Source organism: Desmodus rotundus, chromosome 12 (assembly GCF_022682495.2).
Source record: "Desmodus rotundus isolate HL8 chromosome 12, HLdesRot8A.1, whole genome shotgun sequence".
Lineage (NCBI taxonomy): Eukaryota > Metazoa > Chordata > Mammalia > Chiroptera > Phyllostomidae > Desmodus > Desmodus rotundus.
The window spans coordinates 89,698,272-89,718,345 of NC_071398.1; the positions used below are offsets into that span (position 1 = coordinate 89,698,272).

At 46.3% G+C, this 20,074-nt stretch overlaps 1 protein-coding gene across 2 annotated transcripts in view; it reads right to left on the reverse strand.

Moving 5' to 3' along the window:
* Nucleotides 1-20,074, reverse strand: part of RGL1 (ral guanine nucleotide dissociation stimulator like 1) — a 225,283-nt gene that overhangs the window by 40,458 nt on the left and 164,751 nt on the right. For both annotated transcript variants that reach the window (XM_024552741.3, XM_053915560.2), the window contains 5 exons: nt 15,064-15,248; nt 11,933-12,057; nt 10,238-10,453; nt 6,037-6,140; nt 3,001-3,085 (listed from right to left, as the gene is read on the reverse strand). In XM_024552741.3, the coding sequence (XP_024408509.2) occupies nt 3,001-3,085; nt 6,037-6,140; nt 10,238-10,453; nt 11,933-12,057; nt 15,064-15,248 (715 nt within the window). The remainder of the gene's footprint in view (nt 1-3,000; nt 3,086-6,036; nt 6,141-10,237; nt 10,454-11,932; nt 12,058-15,063; nt 15,249-20,074) is intronic.

The following is a 20,074-nucleotide window of genomic DNA, read 5'->3' on the forward strand; positions in this document are numbered from 1 at the left end:
AGTAGGTGGTACCCAGGCATTAGATTCTTCTCGATGTGTGTAGATCAAATTATAGCTCAGAAGCTAATGGTAATTATCTGAATAGGTCTTCACAGTCCCCTGCTCCCAATCCGACTTTAGTGTGTTTGGGGGTTCACTGAACAACCTGTACCAGAACCAAATTCTTAGGCCTTCCTAGAAGTTGTCTGAATCAATTCAATCAGGAAGAATTCTCACCAGGAGTCCCAGGAACCAAGGAAATTAAGTGGGGTTCTGCTTCCCTGTCGTTTTGAAATTTGTGGAATCTATAAGGTACCTGCTTAAAATGATCTAAGTTCCAGAAACCATATGGAGGTAACAGGTTTAAGATAATCTTTAAGAAAAATAAAAACATTTTTCCAACAAAAGGAAAACTATAGAATCTTGCTAATTATTACGTTCCCTCTGGCATAATATCATAGAGTTGGCTCATCACACATCTATCCAGAAGTAGAAGAGAAGCGAGACCATTTAAGACTAAGATTATCCAAAAAAACAAACAAAAAAGTGACTAGGATATCCAGCCACGAATCAGGGTAAACCCAGGAGCGGCATTTTAAACACAGGGGCCCGCAGCTTGGGCAGTGGTTCTTCTGAGAACCTAACTACTTGATTTCACTTTTTTTATAATTGTGCTGAGAATTAACACCCAGAATTACATATTTCATGTTGAAGAATGATCAACAAAGATGACTGGAAGGACCCATATGTCCATACGCACGCCCCAAACATTCCACTATCATTCATGATAGTGCGCAGACTCCACGGATTCCTAGCCAAGTTTTCCATTGCTTTGGGACTCAGGCCATACAGAAGAAACGTAACTTGGAGCACTGGGGTAAACTTCGACTGTTAAGTAAGGTTTATGGGACCTTTAATGGCTAGATGTGGCTTTGTTTCTGAGGCTTCAGCCAGACTGCCCCCAGGTAATGAGCTGGGCAGTCTTCAATCTATCTCCTCTGCGAGGATGACTCAGACCTACTGCGACTGGAGTGGTGGCTCCGGTTAGTCTCGCTTCGTATCACTGACAGGGAGACCACGCAGTCATCTCCTTCCAGCCAGTGAGTTTCCATTTCGAGTCTGCAAACCCAGGGGGGACGTGATGCAGGGAGCAGGACTGTGGTCTCAGCCGTCATTGTTTAGTGTCGTTAAGCAGCTTGGCCAAATCCAAAGTCAGACGTCAGCATACACTGCCCTGCTCGTACCCTCTTCTCCGAGAAGGGCTGATAATGGGCTCGTTGGCAGAGTCACGTGAATTATAAGGCCCATCAATGCATGTGGCCAGACACAGTCTCTGAATGGTTGCTGCATGCCAGGCACTGCGTTAGGCATTAGGGATGTGCCAGTGAGAAAGACAAACCCAGTCCCTGCCTGAAAGAGGCTCACAGGCCCGTAGAGACAGGTGAAGGACACAGGCAATTCCAACGGAGCACAGGGAGGTGCAAGGTCAGGGGAATGGCGGGCTTCCTCTGGAGCATGTGCAAGGAACCGAATCAGACCTGAGGGTGTCCAGGGAGGTTTCCAGAAGGAGAGTCGACACGGAAGCATGAAGGATGAACAGGACTTAGAAGGAGAACAGTCAGGGAGGCCGGGACAGATGCCCTTAGAGGAAGGACTAGTCTAACGGTTACCCACATGATGCCTTTTCTGAGTCCCCCTCCTCCACTTGACTTTCACTCCTATTCCAAGTTCTGCCTTAAATTCACATACGCAGCTTATACTCCATTCATTTTAACCCATTATGCATACTCTGGTTTCATATGTACATGGCTTGCCAAATACTAAAAATAACTTACATTTGCATAGCGCTTTCAACTATTTTATCTTAGTCAATCTTCAAAACTCTTCTCTGAGGTCAGGCGACTAAATGCTATCATTGTCTCCAATTTACAGAAAAGGAGACGAAGGACAAGGATCCTATCTTCTAATTGCCCAGTTCCCCCCGTGGGGGCACATCTCATACTATTCTGATTGTCCACTTCTCTCCCTCCCTGATGAGACTGTAATCTCCTTAGGGTCAGGGCCTGCCTTCAATATGGTTGTTCCCCCAACGCCTACTGCATAGCGAATGCTCAACCAGTATTTGCTGAGTTACTGAGTCTCCTTCTCTGTGAAGCTGGGCCTGATCTCCCCCGCCCCCTCCTCCCAAGAGGACAGAAGAAACACTTGTATGCCTAAGTGATAAAAGCGCAGGTTTTACAGTCTCACTAGGCTGCATCCACATTCTCGCTCCACCACCTACCAGGTGTGTGACTGAGAGCGTGTTCCTTACCTGAGTCTCGGCTACCTGCAAAATGAGGATAATAAGATCTCCTTTATAGAAAGGTTGTGAAGACAGTATCTGCTCACAACCTGTTAGGCGAGGCTGTCGCTACGCATTCTCCCTCAGTGTCTTTATCCACCTGCTAGGCGGTGGACTCCTGAAAACAGGACCTGCCTCGGCCATCCGCCTTCTCCCAGAGGCTGGCCCGACGGCTTACAAACCTTAGGTATGCAGCAAACGTCCAGAGCAGCAAAACGAAGCGCACTGTACCTTTCCCGGAGTTCAGAAGTCAGCCCTCATCTGGCCTTCAATAAACACTGCTGACTGACAGACTGTGCAACCTAGTCCAAATAAAGGACGTGGAATTGCTGGCTCGGCCTCTGTCATCCTAGAAGATGTTTTGCTGAGAAGAAATATTCCAGGGCCTCTCACCCTCCTCACTAGCAGCATTTGCGGAGCAGCTCGTTAAAGAGGGACGCACAGGAGCACGAGTTTCACAATCTGGTTGCACAACGGTGAGGCCGAGGAGCTGGACTTCGAGTTTCCTTGGCCCCCAGCTTCTTACATCAGGCGGTAAGAAAACAAATCCCCTGCCTTCTGGTCACTTCAGACTTTCTCATGGGACTGCAGGAATCCAAGGAGCCTCCGCAGGCCACAGTCCCCTTGTGTGCATTCCAGGGCTGTCAGAGAGCTAGCCACACCCCCACCCAGAGCCTCACCTTCATCAGTAGCTCCCGGCTGGTCAAGTGGTTATTGTGGTCCGAGAAGATATCTGAAAGCTCTTCAAACATTAGCATTCGGTCTCTGCAAGAGGGATGGAGAAAAGACGAACAGGTGAAGAGTTAGGACAGTGCCACGCCTTGGGCCCAGGTGTCCTCGGCGCCTGCGGCTCCAGAGGGTTACACTGAGCTCCGGGTCAGTGAGCCAGCCACACAAGCAGGTGAAACCGATGACTTTTCTCGTGCAGGGTGGCCTTTTCATTTTTAAGTGAATGTGGTCACCTGTGCAGAAAGGAGTCTATTTTCTAGCCCTGTATTTTATAACCATAAAAATAGGTTGTTAAATTGAGGAATTAAGTTGTTCAGTTGGGACATGTTCTCTCCAGAAAATTAAAAAAGAAAAAAAAATACACACACAGTCCTATGAGCCCTGAGCAATCTTCCTGGCCAGTCCCCTCATTTTAGAGATGAAGATGCCAGGGTCAGGGATTTGCTCAAGTTTCCACTAACAACTGCTGAGTGGTGCAGGTATGGACCCCAAATTTCCTGAATCAACAGACCAGTGTTCTTACTCTCAGAGCCAGAGTAGAGGGCAAAATCAGGATGGATTCAGGAGTCAGAGGAGGTGGGTTCAAATCCCACACTGCTGCCTGCCAAATGATTCTGGACAAGTTGCTTCTCTTTCCTGAGCTTCAATTTTCTTATCTGTACAATGGAAACAGCGATAGTCCCCTGCAGGACTGTTGGGAAAGTCAGTGGAATCGCATCCGTAAAAAGCCCATGCTGTCCTTGTTCCTTCCTAGTTCACTACATCTCCATGGTTACGCACGCCTCCAGGGTTATTGAGTGGTTAATTCTGAAGGCAAAGAATTAACAGGGCAATATCCTTCAACACGCAGCATTTTCATTATCACGAGAAAGCCATTACTAAGAAGTTACTTGTTTCAGAATGAGCATAATACTGCTCTCATAATTAAGAAAACCATGAAAGCTATTCATATTTTGAATAGCTTTGGAAAAAACTTTTGAATAGCTTAATTGGAAAAAAACATTAAGAAATTGATGACGTGTCAGCCTAAATAAAGAGAAATAAATAGGTCTCTTTTCTGTCCACTGACAGTTATTAGCATACAAGGCTGCAGGGAAAATGATAGCCAAATAAAATATCTTAACCCTGTCACGTGAACTTAGCAATGGCAAACACGTAAAGCTGATAAGCCTTCTCTAAGGAACTGTGACATTTGGGCAGCATCCCTGCTAAAACATGAACCAACCACACAAGTAAGAAACAAACCAGACACCCGTGTTGCACCGAATGCGCCTTTGAGGTTTGTTTAACCTCAAAGCCAGCTGGTAAGAATGGACTTTCCCATATGGTAACCAAGGAGATTAAGATACAAGTCCACTAATTTGTTTATTTGTGTTTTAGCCTCAGATTCGCTGTAGAAGAAACCTTTGACTGGCTAAGTGACTTTTCACACTGCTCTGTGTATCAACCCCCACAGAAAGACAGGGTCACCCTTGACTGCAACCAGAGAAGGTTGCATCAGGCCAGGCTGCATTTCAGTACCTGACCACCCCTTGTTTCTGATATCACAGTTGGGGAGCAGTGAACAGGGGAAGGAGCTGGAGTTGGGGGTGCTGAGGATGAGGACTCTGTATACATCCAATTTCCCACCTATTTCTCCAGGGCCTGTTCTCTAGTAATTCTATAGGACCCGTATCTTCCATAACATTTATGTGCAGAGGATAATCAATCAACTAATCTTTCCAATAGAGTCATCTTGACTATTCAGACTAATGAGGAGGAGGAAGGACCCAAGGGAAGAGTGGTAGTTAAGAAAACTGCATTGGACTTTGAAAAACTTATCTGCCCATGTTTCTACTGGTAGATAACAGTGTCATAAACAGACCACGAGCTCTGGAGGCCAAGGGGTGGAGGTTTCTATAGCCCTGTAACCCCAGGCATTAAGATCAACCACTTCAATTTTTTCCCCTTCACCTATCAAAGAATTGTGTAATAAAGAATTTGACTATTTCCCAGTAGACCTTCCTCCGACTGGAATATGAGCTCATCAGTAACCTTGAGTACTCTAGACAGCGCCAGTCCCCTTGGGCTTAATCAGCTCGGAGTGAATTGATGAAACTGAGTAGCAGACCCACTCTCAGGACGGAATCCCCCAATCCCACAAGAGCAAGCCTGCCCAGGGAGCCAGCTGGCCTCTGTCCTGACTGAAACTGACTACACTGCATACAGCACAGACTGTAAACAGTTTACACGTTCTTCCCTGACACAGCCTGACTCCTTGATCAGCTCAAACCGAGGCAGACCTGCTGAGTGTAGCTGGCCTAGTGTGTGGCCAGGACGTGTTCCCCAGCCTCTCAATCTGTACTGCTTTCTCACCCACCCTTCCCTCCTTTGCGAAAAGTTCTCTGGTCTACCAGCAATGCTCTGGAAATGAGAGATAGAGAGAGAGAGAGAGGTGGTAAAATAATAAGGCCATTACACTGATAGGCATTCCAAAGCTTGCACCAGGAAATACGAAGAAAAACAATAGGAAGAAACACCTAAAGCTGTTGAACAGCACTAAGATAGCTTTTCAAATGCCAAAGCAGAAACTAACTAAATGGATTCTTGTTGAACAGCAAGAACTAACGTTGGATCTGCACACAGTATCCCCCACATCCTGGAGGAGCTGAGGGCTTTGGAATGGGGCTGCAAAATAACCAGACACACTGGCCGATGCCTGTAACTTCATCACTCCACAACCTTATCCCGCACATCCTTAAAATGGTCCCTAAAGCCAATGACCTGGGCTTTGGCACACTTTGAGAATGGGAGTGATTTCTGCAGCGGCCCTGCCTGAAATTCATTAGTGATTATGCGTAAAATGCGTCCTGCCTGGAGTACACAGAGGCTTTCAAATATGCTTCCCTCGTTACATAATACAAGCTTTGAAGGTGAGGACCCACACCATTGAGGCAGCAACTCATCGCCCCAGCCAAAGAAAGCAGAGCAGACACTTGGGAACTTACTTTGGGACCGCAGCCCAAGTCTTTTTTAACCGATAGATGGAATTGGACTGCAGCGCCGACACGATGGCCCGCAAGGAGGAAAAATTCTTCAGGATTCTGCATTCCTGTACAGAGAGTGATTAAAACATAAAAGGCATTTAAATATCAATAACACAGTGAGTTGGTCGTTTCCTGTTTCAGAGGTATCACAGCTGCTATGAATTCTTACCACTAAATAGGCAGCTGTATAAATACCGCACATCAAAAAGTGGCCCCTTACTCCCACCCCAGCTCACTGAAACACTTTATAGATTTTGGCACTGCGTGCTTGTTTTGCTCTCCTTTAATATATTTTTTGTGTTGTTGTTACAGTTTTATAGTTTCCAGCTTCCCTAGTAAAAACAGGAACGGAGGTGAGTGTGCAGAGCCATGCTAGAGAAAGCAAACTTTCTTCTGCTGAAAGCGCACAGATGCCCTAAAAATACACATGAAAGATCACTGTATCCTTTAGACCCACAAAGCGCACGGGGTAGCAGCCTCTTTGAGGTCAGACGGTATCGAGCATCTCATGACCAACCCGGAGAGGTGGACATAACTTGGCAGTAAAAATTCACCACAACTTGAACTTTGGCTTTCATGTTCTTAGCCAAGAGGGAATATTTTTATACACATTCAGTTAGTTTCAAATTGGCTTGTGCCACAAACACAAACATTCAAAAACACCTTGGTACTTCAATGTTTCCAAAATAACTTGAGCTTTTAAAAATCTAATTCATTTTTGGCAATGTTTTAAAACAAAATAGAAGGAGAACAGGAAGCATTCTGGATGTCATTTTGTGGGTAAGGGGAAAGGCTCCCTGATTCTGAAACTTAAGCTACCTCAGGGAGTTGATGGCCGCCGCAGCCAGCGGCCCTGGGGTCCAAGCTCTGCTGAATGAATGGCAAGAGAGAGCAGAAGAGTCGGGGAGAGGGTCTCACACCTGCCTGGCATGGGGAAGGGGGCAACACAGGGAGAGTGGGCTACGCCTTCTGCCAAAGGGGACGCCTCATATACAGGCATGCGGGAATGGGATCCATGCACTGTTTACCGTAAAGTGCGCCGTGCAAGCAGGGGGTCGGCTTTGTGCAGAAGAGCCGGGGAACCAAGGTCCCAGAGTGGTTGGGCATAAATGCACATTGCTTAAAAGATCATTTCACAAAGTAATGCTAATCCTGAATATGAAGGGAAAACAGCACTCTCTAATTTAGCGTGCCAAATTCTGGCCACTTAAAACTATGCCGAACAAACCCTCAAATATTTTCTTTGGAGTAAATGCCAAAGTACTTTACAAAAGTCATGCCCATTCTTTTTAAATGTCTGAATGCCTTCCCCTTCCATAAAGAGAGAGAGAAAGAGAGAGGGAAAGAGAAAGAGAGAGAGAGAGAGAGAGAGAGCTCTGAATTACAGTCGGTCTGGAAACCAAGAGCGTGGTTCAACAAAGGTTCAGAATCCAGAATTATGTCCTAAAAATCAGGAAACTTGCAATAAATAAAAGAACTCAGGCACAGATATTTCATGCAAATTGTGATAAACATATGGAACACATTATGCAGACAGAGGCCAAAGCCAAGGGTTTAAAGGAGCAGAAAAGGCGTCCGGCCTCATTTCTAGAAAAGGAGGTCTCCTTCCAGGAGATAAGATACAAAAGGAAAAATGGAGCAGAGGGGCCGGTCCAGGAAAATGTAGTCGAACGTGGTCAGGAATTTTTTCCGTGTGTAAAACGATCAGTTCTCAAACACCCTCTCTATAAAAAGGTGCTGTGGTCATAATGCCAGAAGAGCACAGTCGATCTCGGCCGGAAGCCGGCTGTGAGCCTAAGTGAGCCCACCCGATGTGGAGGGGCGCAGGTGCTGGCCAGGAGGACACTACTTCATCATGGCTTTGCATTCTAGCTCCCAGAGCATCTAAGCACATGCGATGGGGTCTGCACTGAACTTCAAATTATTCAACCCTTATTTCTTATTGTCACACAGAGGTGCGGTTTCTATTTAAGTCTGGACCGAAAGGCATTGTGTGAGCCGCACTGTTGTGCACACAGATGCTATATTCTTGCGGTGGATTTTCTGAGCAGTTGAATGGATCAGGGCTGCACAGACTATTTTCTGTTGAGGCACAGAGAAGACTGCAAATGATACGGCATTAATGGCAAAAAATGTTCTCTCATCATTCTAAGAAGACCGGAACAATCTCATGCTCTCTGTCACACTCCCTCAGAACTTCTTTTTGTAGCTCTCGCTGAGAAATAAGCTCAGTTCAGAAAAGGAAAAATCTACAGTGGGTGAGATAGTCTTTGTTTCTTACCGTTTTTATCTGCTCAAAAGTCTGTGGTAACAGACCACCTAAAAACCCGAAAAAAGGCAAATTCTCTGGTGCAACTATGGCCTTGCTCTTTAATTCAAGACTACTAACAAGAATGTGAAAAAAGAGAGGGAATGTGAAAATGTAAGCATTATGCCCCACAGACAGGGCCTTACTGACATGTATCTATATAATGAGATAAAAAACAAAATGTGTTTCTGTTGAAGGGTGACCCACAGCCCAGAACATGGGCTAATAAGATATTTTCAGGGGTGGAATTATCACCCCTGAATAACAAAATATAACAAAATGGAATTATCTTCTGGAGGGCATGCTCCTAGTAGTACAGGATTTCCCCACTAGGTGAGTGTTCTAGGAACCCATCTGTATCCGTGTACCAGCAGGCGTTGTTGTGAGAGGCTGCATTTGGCTTCAGTGAATTTTTTTTTGACGACTCTTGCAATGTGTTTGCCAATTTCATGATGGGTGATTTATGAGCTCACCTGCCCCCCTCATGCTGAGTGTTCAGCAGTGTTTGACCAAAAATCAGCATGACCCCCATGTCCCACCCTTCCTATTCACCCAACCTCACACCAAGTGACTTCTTTTTGTTTCCCCAGATAAAAAGTGTCCTCCAAGGGAAATGTTTTGCGGATGTGGTAGAGGTGAAACAAAAAACAGCAGAAGCACTAAAAGGCATCCAAATCGATGAGCTCAAAAACTGTTTGAGCAGTGGGAAAACCATCTCGACAGACGGATTGCATCAAATGGAGAGTACTCGGGAGGTGACTGAAGTTCAAACATATAAGAATAAATACACAATTTCTTATAAACATATTCCAGTTTGTTGGGGTCCCCCTCATACATAATAATTGTTTTTCAAAATTGTTAATTATATAGTTTTGGCTGATACAATTTCTTCTACCTAGAAAACAAAATCTTCCCCAATCTTCAAATACCAAGAATTCTATCTATTATTCAAGCTAAACGCAAATATCATCCTATCCACGAGCCCTTCTCGGCCAGTGTGGGCAGAGGGATTTCCGCTCCCTCCCACCCTGCAGCGTGGGGCTCCCCCGCCCGACTCCTCTGTCCCTGGGGCTGAGACAGCTCCCGGACATCTGAGCTTCCTTGTTTGCCTCCAGGCTCCCACGAGACCGAATTCATTGTGCTCACCCTGTCTAGGCCCCCAAAATAAGTCAAATTGTAGCTTACGCACTTTTAGAGGTTCACGAAATATTCGGTGACCACTGACTCAATACCGTTCACCTCTCAGTGATGAAATAAGATAATGATAAGGTCATATGGCATATAAGCAGCTGATCCGTGAAACCAGACCGACTCAACAAAGTGTAATTCAGGCCCAAGAACAGACTCTGCCCCTCCAGCTTCAGACGTAAGACTCTCAGAAAAGCACTGGATTAATGTGCCATCTCTGTATCTCAGTCCTGAAGAAGCAGATTCAGGGTTCGGAGAAGGCACTGGCTCCTACGATCTGCAGAAGATAGGGTGCAGGGGTGGTGACTCCGTGCTGAAGAGCACTGTTTGACCAGTTTATATTTAGTGAAGGCCGGGCAGACCTGACAGCGCGAGTACAAGGAAAATGCCGACCGGCTGTCTCAACCGGGAGAAGCAGCAGCCTGGGGCTCCAGGGGCAAACAGAAGCAAGCAGGGGAAAACAGGAAAAAGAGGAAAAATCAACAAGCTCCCAAGTTAAGAAAGGCAACTGGCTTACTTCAGCAATAACAATGAACAAAACCCAATGGGCCCTCGCACGCAGTCTTTCAATTGCCTTTCAACCAAACAGAAACGATTTAAACACAGGGATGAAGGAGTCTCCGATATCTACTAAACACAAAGAATACTTTTTGAAAAGACAATTACGTGAGCAATGTTAATCCACTTCTCGATGATTCTGGCTCTCTGCTGAGTCTTGAGTTCTTTACCCCCCAGGATGGTGCTGACGACGCATTTGGTGAGGGTATTAAATTGAGAGATGGTGGCACGGATGGTGGGAGCCAAATGTTTGTTTTCCTTCTTATCCCTCTGAGACCAGATGCAGCCCAGGCAGTGGTGAGGCACTACTTTCTTGAATAGTTGCTAGAACAAAAGAGGAATTCACTGTATGAGCAACGCAGACACGACCTATGGCAAAGTATGACATCTGGGTCACCTGTACATTGCTATTGTTTTTTGAGTGGACAAAATAATCCTTTTCTACTTGGTTTGCCTCATGGTGTTCACTTCAATAGACAGAAGTAAATAATTAACTGATCAGAGAAGCCCACATGTTCTTTCTAGACCTGCTCCACTGAAGACATGAAACACAATGACCAAAAAATAAATAAAGTCTTAAGCCCCCAAACACTTTAACTTTTCTGTCTCAGGGAAAGCCAAGTAAAAATCTATGCTATTAAATTTAAAAAGTGATTAAGATTATTTTTGGCCTCTCATTTTATAAGTTACATAAATGTCTAATCACTATACTGTGCGCTGAAATACTATAGCATTGCATGTCAACTGGTACTGGAAAACGGTAAAGATTACTGTGACCTCAAAATCATGTCCACGGTGCTTTGTGGGCACTCGTGAGCACGAATGGTCACTCAATGACCACTTGAAAAGTGATCCATTGAAGTACAATACATGCGACATTCATCAATGTCACTATCTCACATTATTTAAAGTGAAGAAGGTAAGAAGCATATAAAAGAAAAAGTTATTCAACCGCAAAGTCATAACCAAGGACATTTTTCATCTTCCTCTTATGCAATCATGTGGAACAACCACAAATTTGCTGAACAAATCAGATTCGCATTTGCACGACCATTCACGATATTTAAGGGTTTATATAAAAAAGAGGGAACACCAGGATTACTTTATATCGGCGACCTGTTGTACTTCCGAGAGTTTATTTGCAAGCTCACTAGATGGAAACTCTGCAACTTTTTATGCTGCTTTCTCCAAAGTGGTTAAGTGCAGAAGAGCCCAAACCATCGTGATAATTCATAATAGTCCTTTTCTCTTTAACTGGTATTTCCCAGCTGAGATCGAGCTACGAAACATGGCCAATGTAATCAAATATATACCGCTAAGAAAATACTTAGACTTCAAAGGTACAGGAAGCACATGTGGAATGAGCTGCCAGATACAGTCACACGTAGATTTGGTAAATTTATTTTATCCTAACTTATACTGTGACCTTTTTGCAGTCCCCCAAGTAAACAGTTCAGATTTTGAAATATTTATGAGTTGAAAGGGGGAGAAATATCCATGGGACAGGACGGATTTTGTTTCACTGGGATTAAAATTCTCATTTCCCTCTGCGCATTGAGCCGAGGAAAAAGCACCTTCACCCTGAATTGCAAGAAGAGCTTAGGCCTGAATTATTCAGATGATTGATTTAAGTCACAGCTTCGCTCTGCATTTGCAGGCATGGCCTCTCCCAAGGATTTGAGAAGACTTAAGTCACGTTACCCCTGCCCTCCCCGGACCACCAGGACTGTAACCCCCCCCCCCCCCCCCCGCCAGGTCTGGCTCCAAGCAGAAGCACGTCTGAAGCACGAAGAGAAGACGCACTGCATCCATGTATGTCAGCTGCTCCGCCACGAGGTCCTCTGAGAAGCACGTGAACTCTGCGGACCCTCCAGGCTCTGGTTCCTCTTCCTCTTCCAGGCGGCAGGGCGCGGTGTTGGGAAACCCATCTGTTGATGGAGGGACAAAAGTTAATCATTTGGGGCCACTGTATGTGACCTTGCCTATGTAGTCCAACGGAACAACTTTCTTTTAGGAAGGAAAGGGCAAATCCTTCAGAAAACCCACAGGGAAGGAAGAGCAAGCAAAATGAATCTGAGTGGAATGTGGGTTTTCACAAGCTCTTCCTGCTCTCTGATTCTTTATTACTCGTCCTTTGACAAACCCTGGTTAGGCAAAGTCTGGAGAGAAGCAAAGCTGGGCTACATTCTGGGGGTTACCCTCATCTTGGGCTCCCTCAAACCCTCTGGTCAGCTCAAGGACTAACCCAACTACTTCCTTAACCCCAAATATGCAACTCTTAATTACTGGGCTATTTATAACCAGAAGCCTAGAAGGACCAAATGTGAAGACAGGTCAGGCTTTGGTGAGTAAAATGGGCCAACGTGGTGTCAGAAATGCTGACAGAAGTCCTCGGAAATCTCAAAAAGTCCTCGGAATTCTCAAAATGCTTGGAATAGCTTTCAGCTTCCACCTAAATTTAAATAGGCATGAAACGGGACAGTCTAAAATAAATTCACCTTCACCCTTATTACAGATAAGATCATCCATTAGCAAACGACACAGGGTACAGGCTGAGGAAGTGAGTAATCAGCCCTGCACTCACTACCCAGGATCCCAAATCCAACGCGGAGGACTCAGCCCGGGACCTCCAGGCTCCAAGGCTCCGCGCTGAAGGACTAGGACTAGAGTGCGACAGAGTTTACGTGACGCCTTGGCCCCGCCTTCCTGGAACCTTCCCCGGTTCCTGGGTTGTTTCCCAGTCTCACCCCCCTTCACCTCCTTGCTCTCCTCTCTGTTCAGTCTGCTTTCATGGGAAACTACCTGGCTCTATTCAGTTACATCTTAGCAGAAATTTAAATGTGTGCCGCCATTGCCCCGGAACGTTTACAGCTTAGGGCTTCTTTCTCTTTCTCTGTACAATAAAAGACTTGTAGGCACCGTGGATCAAGTAGTTGGGGTGGCCTTTTCTTAGTCTTCTAGAGGAAGGAGGGTATTGAGAGTGGACCCTACATCGCTTCCCCTATTGAGGTACCACACAAACACTTGCCACCTCTGGTGACAGGCGTGTGGTTGAAGGCTGGCCCGTCCTCACAGAGCTGAAAAGTACTGTGGTGAGTCGGGGTGGGTTGTGACTTCAGAAGGCAGGAGGGGGTCGCTGCCTGTTCCAGAGTCTGAGACACAAACAGGCTGAGAATGCTGAAACCCCACGATTCCAGCACTGTTCCTCCACGCAACTCTGGCACACTCCCATTCCATGCAGGAATGAGACCTTGAAATCCCAAGCAAAGGCTGAGAACGGGCCTCTCAACCCTCTTGCTAGTGACTCCGTAAATCTGCCTCCATCACTCTGCAATGCAGAGGCGGCCCACTTCAGCCAAAGGGTGTATGGCGGGCAAGGCTCATCTTCTCATTCATTCAGCACTCACAGCTGCCTGAGACGGGCCCTGGATGTTGCCGTGAAAGATCACGTGCTCCCTTCTCTCTGGGGCCTAGACCACTGTTTTTGCTTTCGACTCTCTTCCAGGGGCGTGTCGGGAAAAACCTGAAGCAAATTTCCCTTGTGAAAAACATATAGGAGAGATGGTTGCTTTTGCCGGCATGAAACTGGGTGAGAAAAGGCATGGGAACCGAGCTTCTAAAACTCCTTTTCAGTTAATAATCAGAGTTTTGAGCTTTCTTGATAAAAAATTTTCCAAACTTAGAAAACATTCATTCTTGGGTACTGCCTGCAAGCGTCTCCCAAGTCAGGCACCCTCCCTGTCCCCTCTTCCGCCTGCCAAGAAAGCTCTGCCCTCGGTCCCTGGGTAGGGACAATGAACGACTGGTCCCACCGGTTCCCCAATTAGGCCGGGAGCCAGGGCAGCCCCAGGGGGAGCGCCAGGCTCTCGCACAGCGTTTTTCACTCCAGCACAAAGGCGGCGGGGAGGCCCGGAGGGAGCTGAGGTCGGCGGCTGGAGGAGAGCCCTGGTATTCAAACATTCCCTGCAGATGAAGTCATCTGAGATACGGAGCACTTGGCAGGCAGCTTCTGATGATGCAACTGCATTTTCCCCTCTCTGGTCCCCCAGAACATAAAAAATTCAACAGGTACTGTTTAGAATTTAAGGTTATTTTCTTTGGCGCTCAGGCAGCTTCCCTTATCTGCGTGGAGGAACCATTTCCTGCGCCCCACTGAGGAAATCGGGCGTCACTTCAGGGAAATGCCTGTCAGGAGCTCCAAGTGGGTCAGCTGCCATGGCAACCAGCACCCAGCACACCAGTGGGGGATGAAAACACCACGCTGAAAGCCTGTCCTGACCGCTTTCTGGCTTTCTTCAAAGCCCTCCACGATCTGGTGGCTCTTCCTTTGTCCCTGAAAAGAGGCAGTCAATCCCTCAAATAGGAAAAAACAGCCACAGAAACTTCCTTTGGTGAGGCCATTAGAGACTGGAAGTGACCGGCAGCCTGCCCTGGCAGGGGGCAGATTAAGTCGCTGAGGGAGAAACACCTCCTCCCAGCTCCCGGGAGGGCAGGGGCAGGCTGGGTGTGATTCCTTGCCTGATGAATGGTGGTTGTTTGTGATCAGTTTCCATCTGATGGAAGGTGGAGCCACTGGGCAGATACTAAGAGCAAATTCAGGTTCCCAAGGAAAGATAAAAGGTCATCCTCTTATGGTATTACAGGAAACCCTAGAAATTTTCTTCGCTTCTCTCACTCCCAGTTCCCTCACCAATAAAATGAGGGAGCCGGGCTAGGTGGTCTTGAAAAGCCCCTTTGCTCCAAAACTCTAGGGCTCTGTGATCAGCTGTTGAATAACCTTGAGAATTCTACACCCACCACCAACTCTCCCGCAGCTTGTCCTTCAGACAGAAGCCAAGGGCCCCTGTCACTCAAGTGTGGGGAGAACGTGCCCTCAACAGGCCGGTTACAGAGTCAGAATCTAGCTTTTTCCCTGCGGTCAAATAGGCACTCACTGTCAGTTTCTACTTCTTGCTTCTGAAACTGCTCGAGAAGATTCTGTGCTCTTCTCTCTGGGTCAGAGCCTGGCATCATCAGTTTGAGATAATCCAGCAGTTTCTGTAAGCAAGGGAAGTGAGGGGGCTCTCGGAAGTCCTCCGCGCATTGGTCCAGCCAGGCCCTGAGGATAGAGGCGATGGCACTGAAAAAGAGAAAGGGAGAGTCACTGCACCCCGCTGGCTGAGGGACGGAGGACAAGCCCGGGCACCAGGGCCTAGCCTGGGCACAGCCCAGGAAAAGGCGGGCAGGTGGTCAGCAGAGAATTCACCTAAGAGTTCCTGGCAATGTTCATGGAATTAAAGCACTTGAAAACAAGCTGACTACATTTTATTATTTTAAGTGGTGGTTGAGGAGCAGGGGAAAGATTGATAACTTTTTTTTAAAAAAGGACTCTAATCTTTGGAAAAATCCATACGAGACAGAAAAAGACATGCAGGAGATTTAGTGAGTCTTGAAGCAGCTTCAAAGCGGTCTGCGCACAAGGAAACTGTCTCCAATTCTGGAGTCACTCCAATCGGAGACCACAAAACCTACAGTCCTAGTATTTCAGGGCTTAACTGACTCGAAAGCCAGCTGATGAAAGGAAGTGCCTAGGTTTGGAAAAGATAAATGCACACATTGAATTTACAAAGATCACCAGGGTTTCAGCATGAGAACCAAGTATGTCCTTGCAATATTAGCCTTTTGCTCCTTGTATTACAAGAGAAGCAGACGTTTCAAGTGGGAGAAGTAGTGTGAGTACAGAAGTTCGGTTTTGAAAGGCAAAGGAGGACAACGTGGTACTCGAAGCCATTGTGAAGGTGACTGGGGCGAAACAAGGCCCAGGACAGAGAGACGGGGCACTGTGTGTTCCCAGCTCTCTAGGGACATGGTACTTAGAACATGCAGGTGCGATGCTGTCTCTAGGTGAGGGGCAGCCGCTCACTCAGTGAAAGAGACAAACAGCTGGCTGACACAAGGGGTAACAAGTTTTGAGTGCTTCGTAGTCAAAGAAGGCTTCACAGCCAAGTGCGGCCCACGCTGGGCTCTGTCCCCTGGAGAACGCAGCACTTGGCCTCATTAACCATCGGCACCCCACGAGCCACGGCACGTTCACCGACGATGGCTGGAGAAGATGGCAGGAACTGTGAACTAGCCAGCACGTGCTTTATTGACAGAGAGGTGAGGCTTCGTTTTAGCTAATGATCTAAGTGAACAAAATTTTAGCAAACTTTAAAATCATTATCAAATTATACTTCCAACAAATTGCTTATTCTAATGAACAAACCTTAAGAGGCTAAAAGGTATTACTACCCCTAAGTGTGGGGCTTTCACAGGTGCCTCTGAACTTCCCATGTCCCCATCTCATACCGGACAACGCCAATTTAATGCTTAATTTTTGGACCTGAAGTCCAAACAGAGGAAATATAAGTTTGCTAACTGTTTTCATTGGGATGGACATTGTTTCACTAAGGTGAACATGAAGGCGTTTGGAACTATACTATTCACATATCAGTATCACAAAGAGGTAGCATAAAAGCATCAAGTAAAAGCTGGAATTTCAAACCATAGAAGCAACTCAATATTCTCTGAATTTTAGTCTGCATTAAATAAAAAGATAAACAAAAGTTTCATTCCTTTCCAGAATGCTAGAAGAACTTCATCTTGGCTCTGAGATGAACTGAAAGCATGAGAGGGATGAAATTCATGAGTGTGTAGCTGGCAAACCGTCAATCTCCGACTCACTGGTTAGTCATCTGCTACGTAGGGATGTTTCTGTCCCCTCAAATTCACGTGTTGAAACCCTCGCCCCCTGAATGGATGGGCTTCTATTTTTTGAGAGCCCACACATAGCATCGATTATTTCTCCTCTCTTCACAAAAACCGAACATCAGAAATCAAAAAAGAAAACGATGAAGAGGCATTCTAATATTTCATTTTTAGAAGGAATATGACTTTCTCTACAAATAATTCCCCTCATTCCTGATGAGCAGTGAGCCTAGAGCTGTGGCAGGCGCACAGCTGGGGTGAGAGCATAGAAGAAAGAAAACCTAAAGTTCGCGTCCATCGTGTTGACTCTTACAGAACAATTCTGCGCTTCTCAAAAGAAAGACAGATGGATTAAGTTAAGTAGTACTACTACTCAGCTAATATTTCTTCATAGCATCCTCTTCCAATGACACTGATGGAAATACAGGTGTAGAGGGATAATAATCCCCATCACGTGATAAAAATCAACAGCATCCACCTAGGAACAAGCCCAGCAACCCAGTGACCCTAGTGACCCCTCAGAGCTTCGTAAGTGACCACAAAACCCAGGCAAAAATCAAAACCACAGGGAAAGAGACGTATAAACTAAATTAATGTATCTCATACTCCTTTACCCCCTATGTTATTTTAAGATTATAGAACTGATTATTTATTGATGAAAGTAGATATTACAAATGTGTAATATGTAATATTTACAAATGTGTAAACTGAGACAGTGAGATATCTACTCCCCTTTCATTCTAACTCCATTCCCATGAACTTCGGTTAATAGTCTGGAGTATACTCTTTCAGACTTTTCTATGGAGATATATACATACACATATATTTAAATAGAATACGTATATATAAACCAACGTGGCTTTTCCCCACCGAATAGCATGCGGAGTCACCTCTCTCTCTATTCACTACTTCTAGACCTTTCTGTTTCTCAGAACTAGATGGTGTCCCTGCATGGACGCACTGTAATTAATATAAGTATTCTTCCACTAGTGTGCAAGTATTTAAGTTATTTTTCGGTCCTCGCCATGACAAACAACTACAAAACGTGTATCCCTGTTTACATCTCCGGGCGTGTGTTTCTATGGGGCGCCTTATAAAGAACTTCACTCCTGGAAAGCTGCAGCCTCAGAGGTCTGCTTTGTCAAGGAAACGGACTTATTCCGATTGGACCTGCCTTGAAATGCAAAAGTGTCCCCTCATCTCCTGTTTGAAACCAGCTCTGGCAATCAACTCATTTTACCCTTTGTGACAACGCCATTCCCCCAGCTGAGCCTGAGAGGGCTCTGAAAGTTCACCCAAAGCCCAGACACTGAATGAGCTAGAAAAAGCATTTTCACACAGGAGGAAAATGAAGGGGCAGGAGGAGGAAGAAAGAAGAGAAGGGAAAGACATGCACGATCAGCACAATACACCCAAGCACACTCCTGTCGGCAGCGTTTTTCAGGATGCCTGCGGGGAGGCTTTCTGGGAAGACCGGACAAGGGCCCAAAGCTCACAGTAGCTTCATGTCTGCCAGTGCTGAGAAGAAACTCTCCATTCTTGATAGACCAAGAAGCAGATAAAATGTGAACTTGTAAGATTTCAAAAAAGCAGAGCAACATCGCACAGCTGTGAGAGAAACCACAGGGTTACTGGCCAATGGCTTCTTCCCTCACCCTCTTGGTTCCACTCCAAGATCCAACGTATGTACAAACCAGATCTGGTTAGTGAGAAGGACAGAAGGAACTTCAACACAGAGGGGAAATCCTGGTTTTGAGTCACAACCTTACAGGCAAAGTGTGACTGTTAAACCAGAGAGGCTACCCGGCTCTGCACAAGGACGAGAACGGAGCCTGGAAAAGGAAGGCTGACTCCCACACTAGCAGAGCCCCCTGTGGGCGAAGGGAACTGGACAGGTGCCTGAACTCCATGACCTGGAGCAGAGACATAATACCACCTGCCGCATCCACCTGGCACTGACCCGGTATGAGTTCCAATTACACAGTTATCAATAAGGACACGTCGAGGTATCCGGAGGGAAAGCGGCCTTAAAACTACTTGCCATAAGCCACAAAAGGAAGGTACTGAAAAAAGGTAAAATGGCTCAGTGAAAATCAACCAGCACTCATGGAAATCAACTCAAAGCATCTGCCACCTCTCCTAGAAAGAATGACGTAGACTACCTACCCTGCTGCAACACGGGTAGCTGCGGGCCTGCTGGAGGGAAGCAGTCACCCAGGAGGAGCACCACCCCTCTGCCCCCACCACAGCCCCTCCCCAGGCATCCTGCCTAGGACAAATCAACCCAGAGACATCAAACTGTAATACAAATTGCAGGACATGATTCTTAAATGACTGGTGAAGACTGAAGAAGTAATTTCTGAAACCAAAGGGAAAGATTAAGATTGTGACATAGCCTCCACCAGGAAGGAGACAGGCCAGTACACGACCTCCTTTTCCAAAGCGCGCGTTGGTGGGTTACAGAACAAACGCCTCTGTCCCCAGGGGAGGTGGACATCTGAGTGAGCGTGTTGGGTGTGTGGCCAGGGGCAGGCAGGGGGCCAAACGTCATAGCAGAAGGGAGAACCAGGGTTGCTTTTTCTACCTCCAGCATTCCTGGCAACGCGCAAAGCTTTGTAGCATGTGACCCTTTTCCAGCCTACCGCAGGTTTCCGTGGGGGAAGGAAGACATGGTCAGACGTCAGTGTGTGGAACTGGCTGGGACACTTCCTTCTAGGAAAACAGGTCTCTGGGGGGTTTAACTCACTGATTAAACTGATACTTACTGGGTGCCCTTTACCTTCCCTGTTCACAAAAACTATCTACGTGGCGACTGTCACAACGGGAGAGTCTAGGGTCCCGTAGAAGGATTTACCTTCAGAAAGACCTAGTTTAATCAGGGCTTCAGCGAGTGCTTCCCTGAAAAAAGAACGTTAAAGCTGAGACATTAAGGACCAGGAAGAGTTAGCAGGGTGAAGACTGGGGCAAGGGCTAACTAAGCAAAGGCCCTGAGGTGAGAGAGTGAAACACTTCGAAGGGACACAGGACCTGTTCAAAGGATAGAAAGAGAGGGGAGGTATGAATCATGATGGGATTTACTATACTTATTTGATTTCTTAGCCAAACAGAAATCACACTTGTGATACCTGGTTGGAAGTAATAGATAGATGACTTATCTGAGAAGCAGAAGAAAACAGCACACAACTTTTAGCCATGCCCGGGACCCTCTATGTGGAGTAG